The sequence below is a fragment of the Haliotis cracherodii genome, unplaced genomic scaffold (genome assembly GCF_022045235.1).
Source record: "Haliotis cracherodii isolate W230 unplaced genomic scaffold, xgHalCrac1.p SCAF_1, whole genome shotgun sequence".
Lineage (NCBI taxonomy): Eukaryota > Metazoa > Mollusca > Gastropoda > Lepetellida > Haliotidae > Haliotis > Haliotis cracherodii.
In genome coordinates, this window is record NW_027266264.1 from 50,975,796 (window position 1) to 50,992,693 (window position 16,898).

The following is a 16,898-nucleotide window of genomic DNA, read 5'->3' on the forward strand; positions in this document are numbered from 1 at the left end:
CAACATTGCATGATATGGGTTCTGGGGTTGATGATCTCTACTCAGACATAGAAGCTACTAGGATTTTATGAATTGTGCTCCCGAGAAAAATAAATTTAAATGTCAGAAACTGAAAAGTATAGTACAGCCTGTTTTTTTATCACTTGTTTTTCAGATTTAAAACTGTATTGTTGGTACTGTTTTTTTATGGTAACTTCTTTAAATTATTGATGTTCTGGTTATATAAGGAAAATAACAAATACGACTTAAAGTTTGTCTGTATTATTACAGAAATCGAAGGCTTAATCTCTGTCCGTTTAGATGTGAATGTCAACGTTTGTGCCATGTTGGCTACAGTTCCAAAAGGCAAATGATTCTGGTAACATTAGCTACAGATACCATCATGAACAAATTCGACTGTAAACAAGCATCCTTTTAATCCATCACTAATAACAAGCATTCAAAATTGATGCTGACAAGACAGCAATAGATCTAAAAGTCTGTTATCTAAAAGTCTGGGCCAAAACCTGTTTGAATCTACCAGCCCGAACATGGCTCTCATCATTTTCATTACATGTTAGTGTTTTCATATGGACTACAATTAGCTGAGTTTACAAGACTGAATAGAATTTGACTAGACTTGTGCTTCAGGCTGGTGGCAGAGTGACACCACTTTATGCAGTATCACTTCAGAGTACATCAAACAATGTTGAAATCGAAACTGAGTCTTCCTTATGATGAGTAAATACTTTAACTAACCCACTGCCACACTTTCTTGAAAAACACTTTAACCAAGAGATTGCACTGTAAAGATTCAAGGTTCATACAGGCTTGAAAAGACCTTGAATTTTAATGTTAGCCTTGAAAAGCCTTGAAAATCACAAAAACAGCCTGAAAAGCCTTGAATTTGAACAAAATGACATATTTTTAAAAGTGTCAAAACTCATGATACTTAATTAATTTTATGTGTTGTTTGTTAAAATATATCTTAGAATATTTGTTGTTTATACTGCTTTTTAGGTCGTATGACTAATATATGGTATGCTGGATTTAAAAAAGAAATATTGACAGATTAAGGCTAATAACCCATCCAAAAAGCCTTGAAAATAACAGTTGAATATTGAAAAGCCTTGAATTTAGTGTTTCTCATCTGTATGAATCTTGTTAACCCAGAGAGTGCACTGTAACGATTGTACTATAATTATAGACGTAAGTTACATTTATTGCCAGCCTGATTGTTACTTGGATTCTTCTGCTACTGTTACAGAGGAGGAGGTGGAGATGTTGAGAGAGAAAGTGACACAAGTTAAATCTCAAGTGACTGATCACCAGCATTATTACGTCCCCCCACTGTCCACTCAAGTGCTGCAGGAAATTTGTAAAAGAATCCAACTTGATAACAAAGCCAGGATGATACTGTATGAGATTGTGCTGTATTTCACCTTTGTGGCGATATTTCTACTGATGATCTATGGTCACAGGGACATCAACCTGGCGTACAGGGTCACCCACACCACAGAGATTATGTTCACAGAGGGCACAGGATTTAGTGAGGTGGACTATGTAGAAATTATTTCTGTGTCTCATGTGGTTTTGTTTCAGTGTTTGTCTATGTTCCAAATGTCAAGGGAGCCTTATCTTAAACCTAACATAAAATGTTAATGATAAAGGTCTCTCAATTAAAAACTGGTGAGGGGTAGCCTAGTGGTTAAAGTGTTTGCTCATCACGCCAAAGACCCAGGTTCAATTACCACATGGGTGCGATGTGTGAAGCCCATTTTTGGTATCCCCCACCGAGATATTGCTGGAATATTGCTAAAAGTGGCTAAAAGTGGCGTAAATTCATACCCACTTACTCACACACTCTAAATTAAAATACTACAGCTGCAGAACTCACTCCTTCCAGGATTTTGAACTAGGCTATTCATGTTTTAGTATAATTATTGATGGTTGGAGCCAAACTGACTTGAGTCATTGTGTATCCCCACCCACCCCCAATCTGATTTCACCGACAATGCCACACAGTGCATTTATACAATATTAGATGCATCCAGACATCCTCTTCCATGTCTGCAAAGAAGTGACGATGTGAGTTATCTCCCCTGCCCAGGTATTTGGTATTGGAAGTATGTTTGTTTTGTTCTTTTTGTTTAATGCTGCACTCAGCAATATTCCAGCTATATGACGGCAGTCTGTAAATAATCGAGTCTGGGCCAGACAGTCCAGTGATTGTCGTCATGAGCATCGATCCACGCAATTGGGATACGATGACAGCATCAACAGAGTCAGCTAGCCTGACCACCTGATCCCGTTAGTCGCCTCTTACGACAAGCATAGTCGTCTGCTGAGAAAACATCTTCCATGACTATATTGTGCTTGTCATTTCTATAAATTGACAATCAGTGTAGATTTGCTAAGTTTCAGACCAACTAAACTGACTTCACTTTCAACAACTTAACATTGGTTCTGAGTGTTATAGTTTCATAACAATCAGACCGTTTTAGGCCCATGAGAAGACCCAAGGTAACTAAGAACATCTTACAATAAAACATGTACATGATTACAAGACAATAACTTCTAGGATTATCAGATGTGAAAGAACAGTGTCCATATACCTTGATACGGTTACTCAAATGTTATATAGTTTAAAATTAGTATGTAGTGGTAGCCCGCGCAGGGATTGCGGGTTAGGATGGGTCCCTTGTAACCTATGCTTGTAGCTGATGTGAGGTCAAATGAGGTTTAGTGCTGTGTCCAAGATTATTGCACTTCTGTAGCTATATGCACCTCTGTGCGGCTGCTTGTACTAGTACAGAATTATGTCAATTTTTATAGTGCTAGCTATTGTTTGTTTGTACGGAAGCCTTTTAGGGCCATTTGTTTTTTGGGTTTTTTTTCGATACTAGGTTGAAATTTGAAGTTAATAAGTTTTTAACATCCTAAGATTTAAAAATACATTTGAAGTGAATAATCTTGAAATATCAACTTAGTATCTTGAAATTGCAACTTAGCATCTTGAAATTTCAACTTAGTATCTTGAAATTTCAACTTCTCTATCTTGAAATTTCAAGATAGTATCGTGAAATTTCAACTTAGTATCTTGAAATTTCAAGAGAGTATCGAAAAAATTAAAAAAACAAATGGCCCTAAAAGGCTTCCATTTGTTTGTTATACCCCTGACCTAAAAGGGTGGGTGTATATAGTTATACCAAGGTATTTCGTCCGTCAGGGACATTTTTTGTGTGCAACCTATAACTTGAAAACGACTGAATATATTCTTTTCCAACTTGGGGAACACTTATTATATGCATAAGAAATGTGCAGTGCAACGTTTGATTTTGATAAGTTGATTTTCTGAGAAAATATTGCTTTTTTCATGTTCCGAACATAGAAATAGGTTGGAGTCAAAGTTGGGGGTATTAATGAGCCCTATTTTGTCTTGTTTACTTGTCATTTAACACTGCACTCAGCAATATTCCAGCCACATGGCAGTGTCCTGTAAATAACCAAGTCTACATTAGTCAATCCAGGGACTGACATCATGAGTGTCAATCCACGTAATTGGGATACGATGACATGTAATCAATCGTGTCCCAATACCTGAGCCTGAGTCCCAATACATTTAGTCGTCTCTTCAACAGGCATAGGTTGCTGGGGACCTGTTCTTATCCAGAGTCCCCACTAGTTAGATGTAGAGAGTGACATGAATGAGTATGCTGTTGCAGGTGTCCACAGTGGACTCCATGTGGAAGTACCTGCAGGGGAACTTTCTGGACAACCTTGTGTCAGGCACTGATGCTTCATCCCCAACATCTTGCCAAGCTTCGTACCTTGTGGGAAAAGCTCGACTGAGGCAGCTGAGATTGAATCCTGGTAAGATATTTATCATCCAAAACTGGCTCCCACAGGAGATATCGCTTGGATGAGATCAAGCGATATCTACACTGTAGATATCGCTGCAATGAAATTACATCACAATGCTTTGCAGACCATTGTGACGTCACAATCAAATGACATCACTAATGGCTCTGCTACTGAAGCTGTTAGCAGTACTTTTTTCACTAAAGACACTGCTAATTACTGTCTACAAATTGAAAAAGTTGGAAGAATGATGTTGGATGATAAATAAAATCTCACCCTCGTGTCTGTTGATATCAAATATATCAACACTCGTTGATAAAAGTGGCAAAAATCCTCGGCAAGCCTCGGAATTTTTCCACTTTTATCAACTCGTGTTGATATATTTGATATAAAAAGACACTTGTGTGAGATTCTCTATATATCCTTCACTTGAAGGGCAGCACAGTTAATAGACGGTGACATGTAGCCACCCTTTCAAAATGGAAGACCTAAAATTAACTACAGTGAATTCCATATTGTAGTAAAGCAAAACATTATCTATGGTTAAAATAGCACAGAAATTACAGGCTCCATAGACAGTATGTTTAAATAGAGACCACACACTTTGGGAACCTCAGGTTATTCAATCCTAAATTGCTTAATGTCATAGGGAGCTGGCACAGATATTCTAAAAAATTGTATAACAAGTCAATGTCAATGTCACCTGTGTTGCCATAGGAACTAAGGTTTAATACAAGTGTAGGAGTTAAAAAAATAAGAGTCGTGATCTGGTAATGAAACTTTGATGTCAATTTAAGTTCCACAGTCAGGATGTGGATTATAACAATATTTGCCATAATAAGTTTCGTTGGGCAGTTAGAAGATTGATGAATAAGGGTGACTATCAATACCATACACAAGTTAAACAAATTTCAGACACTGAGTGGTAGTGAACAAGCTTTGTTCAAAAGTTGCAAAACTAAATTATTTTTTTAATAATAGTTACTTACAAGGCAATTATATATGTTTTCTGTTAAACATCTGTTATATACACAATAAACTATGGACTATATGTCTGGGGCACCTGGATCACCTTCAGATTGGTATATAAAAAGTAATGTCTTACTCTGTTATGTTTGTTGCAGGTACATGTTCCTATCCAGCCATTATGAAAAGGTTTTCATCCGTCTCCTGTACGGGCCCTTATTGGCTATCAGATGAAGACACTGGTCACTACAACACCTCCTGGTCCCAGGCTGTGTCCACCCCTGCCACAACCACTATGTACACCTACCAGTCTTCATTCCAGTTGGTCACCATACCATTTGTTGGCCTGCATGCCACCTACTCGGGTGGCGGCTACGTCCAGGAGCTGCCCAGGTTACCAGACAGTGCCAGAGGTGTCATGGACAATATCCAAAGTTCGGACTGGATCGATCAGTACACTCGGGCCCTGTTTGTGGAATTCAGTCTGTATAACCCAAATGTTAACCTGCTGAGTGTCGTCATCCTGGTGTTCGAATTCACCAACTTGGGAGGTGTGTTTCCTTACTACCAGATCTTCACATCAAAGCTGTATCACTACAGAGGGGAGTTTGAACAGTTTGTGGCAGCGTGTGAAGCCATATTCCTCATATATGTAATTATTTTCACATACCTGGAAATCAAAAAGTACAGACAGATGTCAACCTCTGAATATTTCGAGGACACCTGGAGTTATGTTGAGATTATCATCCTTGCTCTGTCCTACACTGTCTTCGGGCTGTTCATACAGAGGATTGTCACAGTGGACTATTCCATCAAACTCTACAAAGAGTCCATGGGACAATCCTTCGTCAGTTTCTACCCTGCAGCTTCGTCCGACATCATCCTTCAGTACGTCATGGCAGCACTTTCAGTTTTCATAATTCTCAAAGTCTTCAAACTACTCCGATTCAACTTAAGAATGTCCATCTTAGCTGGGAGTTTAAAACGCTGCAAAGGCATCTTGTTTCAGTTCTTCATCAAAATTTTCTTGTACACAATGGCCTTTGCTTGTTTTAGTCTGTTAGTGTTTGCCACTGAGCTTCAGGAGTACAGTAGCTTTGGTCAAAGTTTAATAACATTGTTCAATTTTGCCTTGGGAGCATCGGATTATTTTGGACTTGAATCGGCAAGTAGGACCCTAGGGCCTGCGTTCTTCTTCATGTTTTCCTTCCTATTTCAGTTCCTACTGATCAGTATTTTCATTTCGATTGTCATGGATGGCTATGCTTCTATGGTAGAGCATGTTCGCTCACTGCACACAGAGGTACACATGTTAGAGTTTATCAGGAGGAAGATCAAGCTCTACACCATGACAAACAAGAAGAAGAAGAACATCTACCAGAGAGACCTTTATAAAATCAAGACCAGAAGGTGAACCTGTTGATACTGGTCAGTTGTGGTCTGAAGCCATCGGATCAGCGCATAAAACTGTTGATACTTGGCCTGAAGCCATCGGATCAGCTAAATGAAACTGTTGATACTTGTCTGTTGTGGCCTGAAGTCATTGGATCAGCTAAATGAAACTGTTGATACTTGTCAGTTGTGGCCTTACCATCGGATCAGCGAATGAAACTGTTGATATTTGGCCTGAAGTCATTGGATCAGTTAATGAAACTGTTGATACTTGTCTGTTGTGGCCTGAAGCCATGGGATCAGCTAATGAAACTGTTGATACTTGTCTGTTGTGGCCTGAATCCATCGGATCAGCGAATGAAACTGTTGATACTTGTCTGTTGTGGCCTAAAGCCATCGGATCAGCTAATGAAACTGTTGATACTTGTCTGTTGTGGCCTGAAGCAATCGGATCAGCGAATGAAACTGTTGATACTTGGCCTGAATCCATCGGATCAGCTAATGAAACTGTTGATGCTTGTCTGTTGTGGCCTGAAGTCATTGGATCAGCTAAATGAAACTGTTGATACTTGTCAGTTGTGGCCTTACCATCGGATCAGCGAATGAAACTGTTGATATTTGGCCTGAAGTCATTGGATCAGTTAATGAAACTGTTGATACTTGTCTGTTGTGGCCTGAAGCCATGGGATCAGCTAATGAAACTGTTGATACTTGTCTGTTGTGGCCTGAATCCATCGGATCAGCGAATGAAACTGTTGATACTTGTCTGTTGTGGCCTAAAGCCATCGGATCAGCTAATGAAACTGTTGATACTTGTCTGTTGTGGCCTGAAGCAATCGGATCAGCGAATGAAACTGTTGATACTTGGCCTGAATCCATCGGATCAGCTAATGAAACTGTTGATGCTTGTCTATTGTGGCCTGAAGCCATCGGATCAGCGAATGAAACTGTTGATACTTGTCTGTTGTGGCCTGAAGCAATCGGATCAGCGAATGAAACTGTTGATACTTGGCCTGAATCCATCGGATCAGCTAATGAAACTGTTGATGCTTGTCTGTTGTGGCCTGAAGTCATTGGATCAGCTAAATGAAACTGTTGATACTTGTCAGTTGTGGCCTTACCATCGGATCAGCGAATGAAACTGTTGATATTTGGCCTGAAGTCATTGGATCAGTTAATGAAACTGTTGATACTTGTCTGTTGTGGCCTGAAGCCATGGGATCAGCTAATGAAACTGTTGATACTTGTCTGTTGTGGCCTGAATCCATCGGATCAGCGAATGAAACTGTTGATACTTGTCTGTTGTGGCCTAAAGCCATCGGATCAGCTAATGAAACTGTTGATACTTGTCTGTTGTGGCCTGAAGCAATCGGATCAGCGAATGAAACTGTTGATACTTGGCCTGAATCCATCGGATCAGCTAATGAAACTGTTGATGCTTGTCTATTGTGGCCTGAAGCCATCGGATCAGCGAATGAAACTGTTGATACTTGGCCTGAATCCATCGGATCAGCTAATGAAACTGTTGATGCTTGTCTATTGTGGCCTAAAGCCATCGGATCAGCTAATGAAACTGTTGATACTTGTCTGTTGTGGCCTGAAGCCATCGGATCAGCAAAAGAAACTGTTGATACTTGGCCTGAATCCATCAGATCAGCTAAATGAAACTGTTGATGCTTGTCTGTTGTGGCCTGAAGCCATCGGATCAGCGAATGAAACTGTTGATACTTGTCTGTTTTGGTATATATAGCAATCAGATCAGTAGGTGACACTTTTGATGCTTGTTGTGCAATGCAAATCAAGTTTGAGACAAATTCAGAATTATCATGCTTGTCACATGTAACACAAATAGTGGTGCAAAGTTATTATACATGTAGTTCCAAATGTTGAATTTACTGAATCATGTATTTGAAATAAATGTTTTCGTTAGGTGACAAGTATACTATACTATACTATTTTGTTCCCGAAACCAATCATTTGTTGTATATATGTATATACACAATGCATTTGGAATGGAATAATATGATGTATACTAATGGGAAAAAGTAACTGTGCTTCTTATAAAGTGGTGTAAATGTTTTTGAAAATAACAACTTAATATTTGGTCATTCATCTGATCAATGTTTTTTCATAACAATTTCATTGACGAAACCTATATCTGGTTACAAGAGACACAGACATGCTCTAAAAGAGGAGTGGAGTAACAACTCAATTAACAATGTCAATATTTGGTGTGACCACCACTTGCATCGATACTGTGGCAGCCCATGGAAGCAATATTGGGCCCATCACTAGACGTTTAGGCCGGATGTTGTGCTCCCTCAACCAGTCGTTTATGGTTCTGCCAGTAAGTGGTCTCAACCTAGAAATTGTTCAAGCTGTTAATGTGGCAGTTTGGTATTGATTCCATACATGCACCAACCGAATATGGTTGTCCTGTTGAAGTTACATCACGTGGACGACCTGCCCGTGGCCAGTCATGAGTGTTTCCCTGATGTAGATAATGTCTCCAAAGAGATAATATAGTGTTTCGATGAACATTGAAAACACGCAAACATCCAAACTCTGCGTCATGTACAATGCAAACTGTGAAACAGGACCTTAAATAAATATTAAAAGATGCATTATTTTATTTCAAAATAAATATATTTTTATTAAATTTTATATGAAGCACAGTTACATTTTTCCATTTGAATACATTTATTCAGGTGCTTTCCAACCCAGCAACTATAGATGACTAGTGAACGGCTCAAAGTTGTCTTAATTTGCTAGGGCACTGATGGCCCAGTTATCTAAAGCGCCACAATTCACTGTGCAGAGTTGCTTCCCTTGGGCACGCCAGAAACCTATGATTGTGGGTTCGAATCCCTGTTCACCCTGATAATGTTTCTATGTTTGGCAGCACCATACCCGTGCTCGTGGTTTTCATCGAAGTGGTAAACGGCTGAGACTTGCATCACTTCGGGCTTTCCTCCCACATTAAGCTGACACCCCATGATATAGCTGGAATACTGTTAAAAGCGGTGTTAAACCCAACTCACTCTTACTTTGCTTTAACTAGATCACTACAACATGAAGATGTTCTTAAAAGGAAGTGGCTGTGAGGATGCCAGGGGGGATAGGTCCCAGTATCCCAAGGTTGCAAGAGCCGCCTAAAAAGGAATGGGGGGCTTGGCTGATTGCATGGCATCCTGCCCCGTGACGTGGATGTTGATCACTGGTTTGCCTGGTCCAGACTTGATTATTCAATGTGGCATTAACCACATCCACTCGCTAAATCACTTAAATGGATGAGAACAAACTTTATCATTTTTCGTTACGGAACCTGGTTGTCTGGCTAGTCGACATCTAGCAGAAAATCCAATACAAGTCGGTTGGCTGGCCTGTACGGATACCTTGACGTCATCATGTTTGATGTCATGTTACAGTCAATACTGTTTCCATTCGAGTTATATGCTGTCTAATGGCAGTGACAAGATAGATATAATTGTCACACCAAGTATTCACCAAACATAAGTCTTGTAAAGGGGCTCTCACACTTTGCCGAGTTGCATCCCCAGTATGGACCCGAGCTGACTCGGGGGAGCTCGTATCAAAGTCATACTAAACTCGGGGTAACTCGGGATACCTTGTACCGATCTACGAGACTTTGGGAACTGCTCAAAACACTCGGGCCGCCAGCCAACTCGTAACAAACTCATAACACACACGTCCTACTTGTAGTACCCTCGTGGTGACCTTGTGATGCTCGTAAAGAACTCGTATGAGAATCATCTGCAAAATTTATTACCGAGTGTAATACGAGCTATAGGAGTGTGCCACCTCGTACCAAACTCGTACAGCTCGTATCGAGATCGTTGTGCTCATATGCAACTCTTAATAGACTCCTATTTGGGGCTCCTAACACACGTAGCGTACTCGTATGATACTCGTATATATGTAGTCTCTTCCCAAGTCCTAACCGAGTTAGGCTCGGGAGAGCTCGGCAAAGTGTGAGAACTGCTTAACTCATGAACTCTTCATGGTGAATTTGATGCATGTGTCACTGGACGAGTGTACAGGAGTTTACGAGCTGAATGGGCCTGAATGCAACAAGGTCAAGGCTTGTACACCACAAACTGAAGGCCAAGGGGTGAGAACAAACATTCAGCTCCTAAAACTCCTGCTAGTGACACACGGAACTCCGTTAATATGATTCCGTTTCCCAGGTGGCAGATTTTCATAATGATTATGCTAGAGATTAAGTCTTTACCTTTGTGAAATCATATAACAAACAAATTGTGTCATATTTTAACAGTAAGAAGCACATTTATTTGGGAATGCTGATATTTACAAATGATTATAAACATATAAAACATACACTCTGATAGCACCAATAGAAAAATGTATTAGAGTTGAATTGGAGACTTTGGTAACCTACAGAAACAAAACTTTGACTATTCATACCAGACAATAAAACAAACTTATTAAGTTATGTGTATCAATAAGAGCCTTTTTGCTCCTTTGCAACTCACAAAGCATCTTGTATAACAAATACAAACAAATATCAAACTAAGAGTTTTTGACAGTTGAACTTCTACAAGTTAGATCTTTAAGAGGAGATATTAAAATTCTGAATAGCTGTCTTTTTCTTTCTAAAGGAAAGTGGATATATTTGCAGGTTTTTCCCAAAGTAATTTTTACATTAATCTTGGGGATATATTGATGAATATTTGGAAGATTTGAGTTAAGTGAGTATGGTTCAACGCCACTTTCAGCAATATTCCAGCAATGTCAAAGCTTCACACACCAACCATGTGGGGAATCGAACCCGGGTCTTCGATGTGACAAGGGAATGCTTTAACCACTAGGCTATCCCACCACCCCTGGAAGATTTGAAGGAACCAAGGTAATAATTTATGACCATTAGAGACATGTAGTCACTGGCCCATAGGTAAATGAGTTGAACTATAATTTGTGACAGAATTCTTGTACAGTAGTAAAACAAGATGTTCTTTTTCCGGCGTATAAGTTAGATAAAACACTCCCTTTCAAATATCATAAAATCCCTCGGACATGCTTTATTCTACACATATAACATAGTGAGACCGAGCCACTACAACACATGCATGCACATTGCTTGTATTTTGGCAACATGATTTTATTGTAGACAGTGGAACTCATGTTTCCAACTTGCCAAAACCAACCACACAGGCATTAAAGGAGATATTAAACCTGACACTTATGTACTTTACTGTCAAAAAAAAAAATCATTTTGAATTACTGAATTTAATAGCTGAATATGTGCTACTTAGCACCAATGGCATGCTTACTGGGAACAACCTGTTACTGCAGAACAGAGCATCGATCCATTAACGAACAGAGTTCTCATTGTGGCAGGTCAAGGACTAGTCTGGCACAGGAGTGAGTTTAGTTTAAAGCCACTTTTAACAGTATTCCAGTTATATTATGGCGTTTCAGCTTAATGTGGAGGAAAGCCCAAAGTGGTGCAGGTCTTAGACGTTAACCAGTTTGGTGACATCCATGAGCACAGGTATGGTGCTGACAAACATAGAAACAATCAGTGCGAACAGGGATTTGAAGCCACATCCATAGGTTTCGGGCACAGCAAATTGTGGCACCTTGGACGACTGTGCCCCCTCTGGCACCGGAACACTATATCCGAAACCAAACCTTGCAAATGGTTCCCCCTGTGTGGATTTTGGATTAGAATTGATCCTCAGCAACCCATGCTTGTCTCAGAAGCTACTTAATGGATCGAGTGGTCAGGCTTGGTGTCTTGGTGCATGTCATCGCAGCATAGGATGATGCTCATGATATCAACCACTGGTTTGTTTTGGCCACACCAGTCCCATGACTCCTCACAGATTATACATACAACCTAACATCAGAGCTCCTTGCCCTTAAGGACTATTCTGGCCAAAGTGTGCCTTGATTGAGTACCGGTACCTCAGCATCTGGAACAGATGGCTCAACATTGCTTTTCACAGACAAATCAAATCATTCTGAACGTTGCAAATGGTCACCTCCGAGTTGACTGTTGGGTCAGCGAAAGTTTCATGAATTCTGCAGCATGTAAATGTGTAGGTTCAGGGGAGAAAGCATCATGGTTTGGGCTGGCATATCCGGTTTGGGTCAAACTTACCTCAACATGCAGGAGTTGGTTATTCAGAAGATATCCTGATGCAACTAGAGAAGTCTCAAGGACAAATGGAATAATCTGCCTTTGAGGGTTGTCAGCAGTGCCACTGGGACCTAGCCAGTAACAGTGAACACACCCTATACCGGAGACCAGGCACAAGGACAGACTTCACCTCTCTGGAACCTGTGTTGTGATGTATATTTGTGAAACAATGTAGGCAGGAGTGGTGTCCTTGACATTTGAGTACCAATTGTCATCTCTTGTTCACTGATGAAATCAATAGCCTCCACCATATTGATTTATTAATCACACTTCCTTCTTTGTAGAGTGTTTATAGTTAGACCACAAGAAACTGATTATTTTGTTAGTCAGATTGTTTTACCAGATGTTGATTTTTGATAATAATAAATTCCTTGTATAACAAGTCCTTACTTCTCCCAGTTGCAGCTCTTACACTTGCTGGAACAATGCTAACTATGAATAGACATTTACAGCTTACAGCTTTTTGTCAGTCTCCTGGAACCTTGGTGAAGAATATTTATGAACTAGACTATTCCCGAATCTCCACTAAAAGGAGGTGGTACAGGTTCTGATGAATAAGTTCTTAATCTTACCAATACAGGTTTATGTAGTAGATTTGTGAACCTAATGAATGACAAGAACACATAGCAAATTTACGTGTCACAGCAGGAGCATGATACTCACTGAACACATTTAACTATAAATTACACCACAGGACTTCACAGTTTTACAGAAACACTTCCACCTGGTATTTCAGATCACGTTTCAAAATGATGTATGCTAACTGACCTCTCAACAAGAGAATTGAAAGAACAGGCTTTTGGAGGACCCATGCAAGCCTGGAGTTATCAGCTCCACAGACGCTACATACATACATACATAGGCTCTAAAATGATTGTGCTTTACTTAAGCAAACCTCCAATAATTCAAACTCTGTAAACATGATAGCCACTGTTATCAGAATCACAAGTGTTGTCAGTTGTAACCTGCTGTTACTTTAAGATCATGTACATCGTGTACCCAACAATCAAATTTCAAAATATACAATCTATCTTCCTAGACATAAGAAGCGTTATGTCAATGTCTAACAGTAAATCATGAGTGATTGGCAAGCACTTAAATGGACATGAATCGCATGAAATGAGAAATCTATAAATATAGACTGTACATAAAATCTTTGGTAAATGTTGACTATAAACAATAAATGCATTCCCTTGAGGGAATTTGTAAGCACAGAGAAACATGGCTCGCTTACTATCATATCACACCCTGTATGTCTACACTACCGCACATCCTGAAGATGGTAATGATGACAGACTGTTCCTTGAGTGCAGTATAGGACCATGGGCTTATCGAGTTATCTGTCATGGTGGAGGATGGGGTAGAACTTGTGGCAGCCGGTTGTTTAGAACCTATACCTATGTCTGACCCCATTTTTAAACAAAATGAGGAAACATGGTATCATGTGTTGCAACCATATACATTAATGTATAAATTTATCATTTTGTTGATTTTGATTGTTTTTTATCATGACATGTTGTCGTTTTTTAAAAACGACAAAGATTTTCTGTGTCCTGGCACACAAACTATAAAAGAAGAAATGGCTTTTTTCATGTGCTGCCATGTATATAATTCTTCTTGACAAACACCTACAAGTGATCACCGGTCTATCTGAGTCACATCACTCCAATCTCATTAAAATCAGATGAACCCCAAGTGAACTTTGACCACCCAATCCATGAAGGATGCGTGGGTTCTTGAGCCAATCAGATGTCAGCTTTTTAAAACGATTCAGTTTCATTTCCTTACCATCTTCATTCAGAAATTTTAATCTTGGCAAAAGAAAACCAACACAGAGCACAAACATATGCTGCTGGTATTCCACGTTTTGGCTGTAGATGCCGTGGCACTCAGAAACGACAAGATGTAGAAAGTGTGCACAACAACATAATTATCTGCTTTATTAATTTGCATTTGGATCTCCCCAATTATATTCATTTTCAAGATACGGATATCAGATATGATTATTCAAAGCTTTGCTCACTCTTGCCAAGAATTTATAAGCCTAAACACTGATTGGCTGATCAGAAGTTCACCTGAGACAATCTCCTATGGGGATGTCCTCCGATCTTCACGCAGAGAGATATTGTGTTGGAGTAAAAGATCTAATATTAATGAGATTGCATCAACTGGTTTCAATCATATACATCATGCAGAATATGTATGTACAGTATTCACAATGACTTGATATTGCAATCGTATAACACGTGTCAGTCTATGACTCCTTTAGGAGTACACAGTTGCAGTACACTCAACAGTATTTTTAAATATTCCGACAGTTTCAGGCAGTAGTAAATAAGGAAACATCTGCACATTTATACTTAGTCTTGTACCATGAACAATTACTTGAGATGTGAAAACTGTCATAGTCATAATAATTATTCTGCTGGTTCAGTCAGTGTTACTTATAACTTTGAACCATTTACTCGTTATACAAGTTATTTTATGACAAAATGTACAAATTAGAAAGAGAAAAAAAGTTTTCAAGGGTATGTCCTGAATGAATTTTGAAAAATATACAAAAGTATTATAAAATATATTTTAATGAATTATTGGTATACTTTTCTAAATATGCCATAAAACAAGAAAATAACTTGGTCTGATCTTAGCTGTTAAATCACATGAAGTGGAGTATGAAATTGTACTTCCTGTTCGGAATATTAGCTACACTTGGAGTATTATGACCCAAACCGTCGTCCAGGGAGAAACTGCTCTGGCGGAAGGTTGGATCTGTCATGAAGTGACTCGACTACTGTGGCTCCATTCTTCATGAGTGGGCAGACTTGCAGGAGGAACAGCAGATCTTGCGGTAGTAGGAGTATGTGCACAGACGGGCCTGCAGGACGACCTGGCAGCTGCGGTACTGGTCACGACAGGTGGGGCCTGGAAACAGGGATATGCTTGAATTGGCTGCCATTTCAATGTGTCATATTTCTGAGAGCAGTAATATATATAAAGTGAATACAAAGCGAATATGAATATAGATTGTCAGTGCAAGTGAATAACCACTCTAGATTATCTTCCAAAAGAGATTCCAATTGGCGTGAAGGACAAAATAACTGAAAATTATATAAATTGACCATTGAAAATCAGTGATGACACCAGGTGGCTGCGAAAAGAGTAAGCATGTCCTGCTCTACTGACAGCACCTGCCATTCCTACAATTTGTATAAAAAGTAAGTGTTTATTGTCCAATGCCACACAGCAGTATACCTGACATGCGACGGCAGCCTGTAAACAAACCAGACAAGTGATTGATGAACTAGAAAATCCAGTGACACGATAGTGCATTTACTGATTTTGTTGAAATGTATTGACATGATGTGTAAATTAGAAATTACGGATGATGTGTACAAGTGCAGAGATTCTGCTTCTTCATAAGCAAAGATAAACATCTTAGAAAAACATTTGTTTTGCATCACAGTGGGTGTAGTTTTAATCTCTTGGTCCAAACATTTCTTTTGCAGCTGACTCAGCCTAGATACATGCTCCTGGGCTAATGATGAAGCTCGGGACTTCAGTCCACCAGCAACATCAACCCAGTTCAAGACGGAATGTTGTTTCACACCACAGTTAGAAATATGCCTGTAAATAATTCAGTCTGGGCCAGACAATCCTTTGATTGGGGTGTGATAACATTATCAGCCAGGTCACACATTGTGACCGACCAATCCTCAATTTCTAAAAACATGGGCACTGACTCCAGAAATCCCATGTGTGAAATAGGAAAACATGAAATGAACGTAGACGCGGTTTAGATTGTTTCTGTGAAGGACAAGACCAATCATTATCCTTTGCTTCCAAATCAACTTTGGAGAGTTTTAACTTAACAGAGTTGGCAAGAAGAAACATTTAAGAAGTTTGGACCTACTTGCTCTGGTAGCCTGGGGTAGTCGGCAGTCTCTCATCTGACAGTTCTCTCGTGCAGGGGGCTTCTGGGAGCGGTCACATGACCTTGCCCTCCTCTGCTGTTGGTCCAGACACTTGACCTGTCGAGACTTCATGCCCGCTCCACATGTCACAGAACACTGCCACACAACAAGGGTTCTGAATTACTACATTAATTCTGTAAATACTGCAAAGTCTTGTTATGTCAGTGTGCAAGAATGATGTTTTACTGATGGGTGAAATCTGTTCCATTCAACTGTACTTCTGCTTACCTCGCTCCACTGGTAGATCAACAGATATTTGCTGCTTACCTCGCTCCACTGGTAGATCATACTTATATTTGCTGCTTACCTCACTCCACTGGTAGATCATACTTATATTTGTTGTTTACCTCGCTTCACTGGTAGATCATACTTATATTTGCTGCTTACCTCGCTCCACTGGTAGATCATACTGATATTTGCTGCTTACCTCGTTCCACTGGTAGATCATACTGATATTTGCTGCTTACCTCGCTCCACTGGTAGATCATACTTATATTTGCTGCTTACCTCGCTCCACTGGTAGATCATACTGATATTTGCTGCGT

General features: G+C 39.6%; 2 protein-coding genes across 3 annotated transcripts in view; one reads left to right on the forward strand and one right to left on the reverse strand.

Moving 5' to 3' along the window:
• LOC139479059 (uncharacterized) overlaps window positions 1–6,220 on the forward strand; it is a 103,889-nt gene extending 97,669 nt beyond the window's left edge. The window contains exons 67-69 of the mRNA XM_071261813.1: window positions 1,247–1,533; window positions 3,705–3,852; window positions 4,965–6,220. Coding sequence (XP_071117914.1) covers window positions 1,247–1,533; window positions 3,705–3,852; window positions 4,965–6,220 — 1,691 coding nt within the window. The remainder of the gene's footprint in view (window positions 1–1,246; window positions 1,534–3,704; window positions 3,853–4,964) is intronic.
• Window positions 6,221–10,499: 4,279 nt separating this feature from the next.
• LOC139479078 (thrombospondin type-1 domain-containing protein 4-like) overlaps window positions 10,500–16,898 on the reverse strand; it is a 77,648-nt gene continuing 71,249 nt past the window's right edge. The window contains exons 10-11 of one of the 2 annotated variants that reach the window (XM_071261835.1): window positions 16,293–16,449; window positions 10,500–15,304 (exon numbers count right to left, since the gene is read on the reverse strand). In XM_071261835.1, coding sequence (XP_071117936.1) covers window positions 15,189–15,304; window positions 16,293–16,449 — 273 coding nt within the window. In that variant the 3' untranslated portion in view covers window positions 10,500–15,188. Of the gene's footprint in view, window positions 15,305–16,292; window positions 16,469–16,898 lie in introns of both variants that reach the window. The other variant, XR_011654342.1, reaches the window with a different exon arrangement.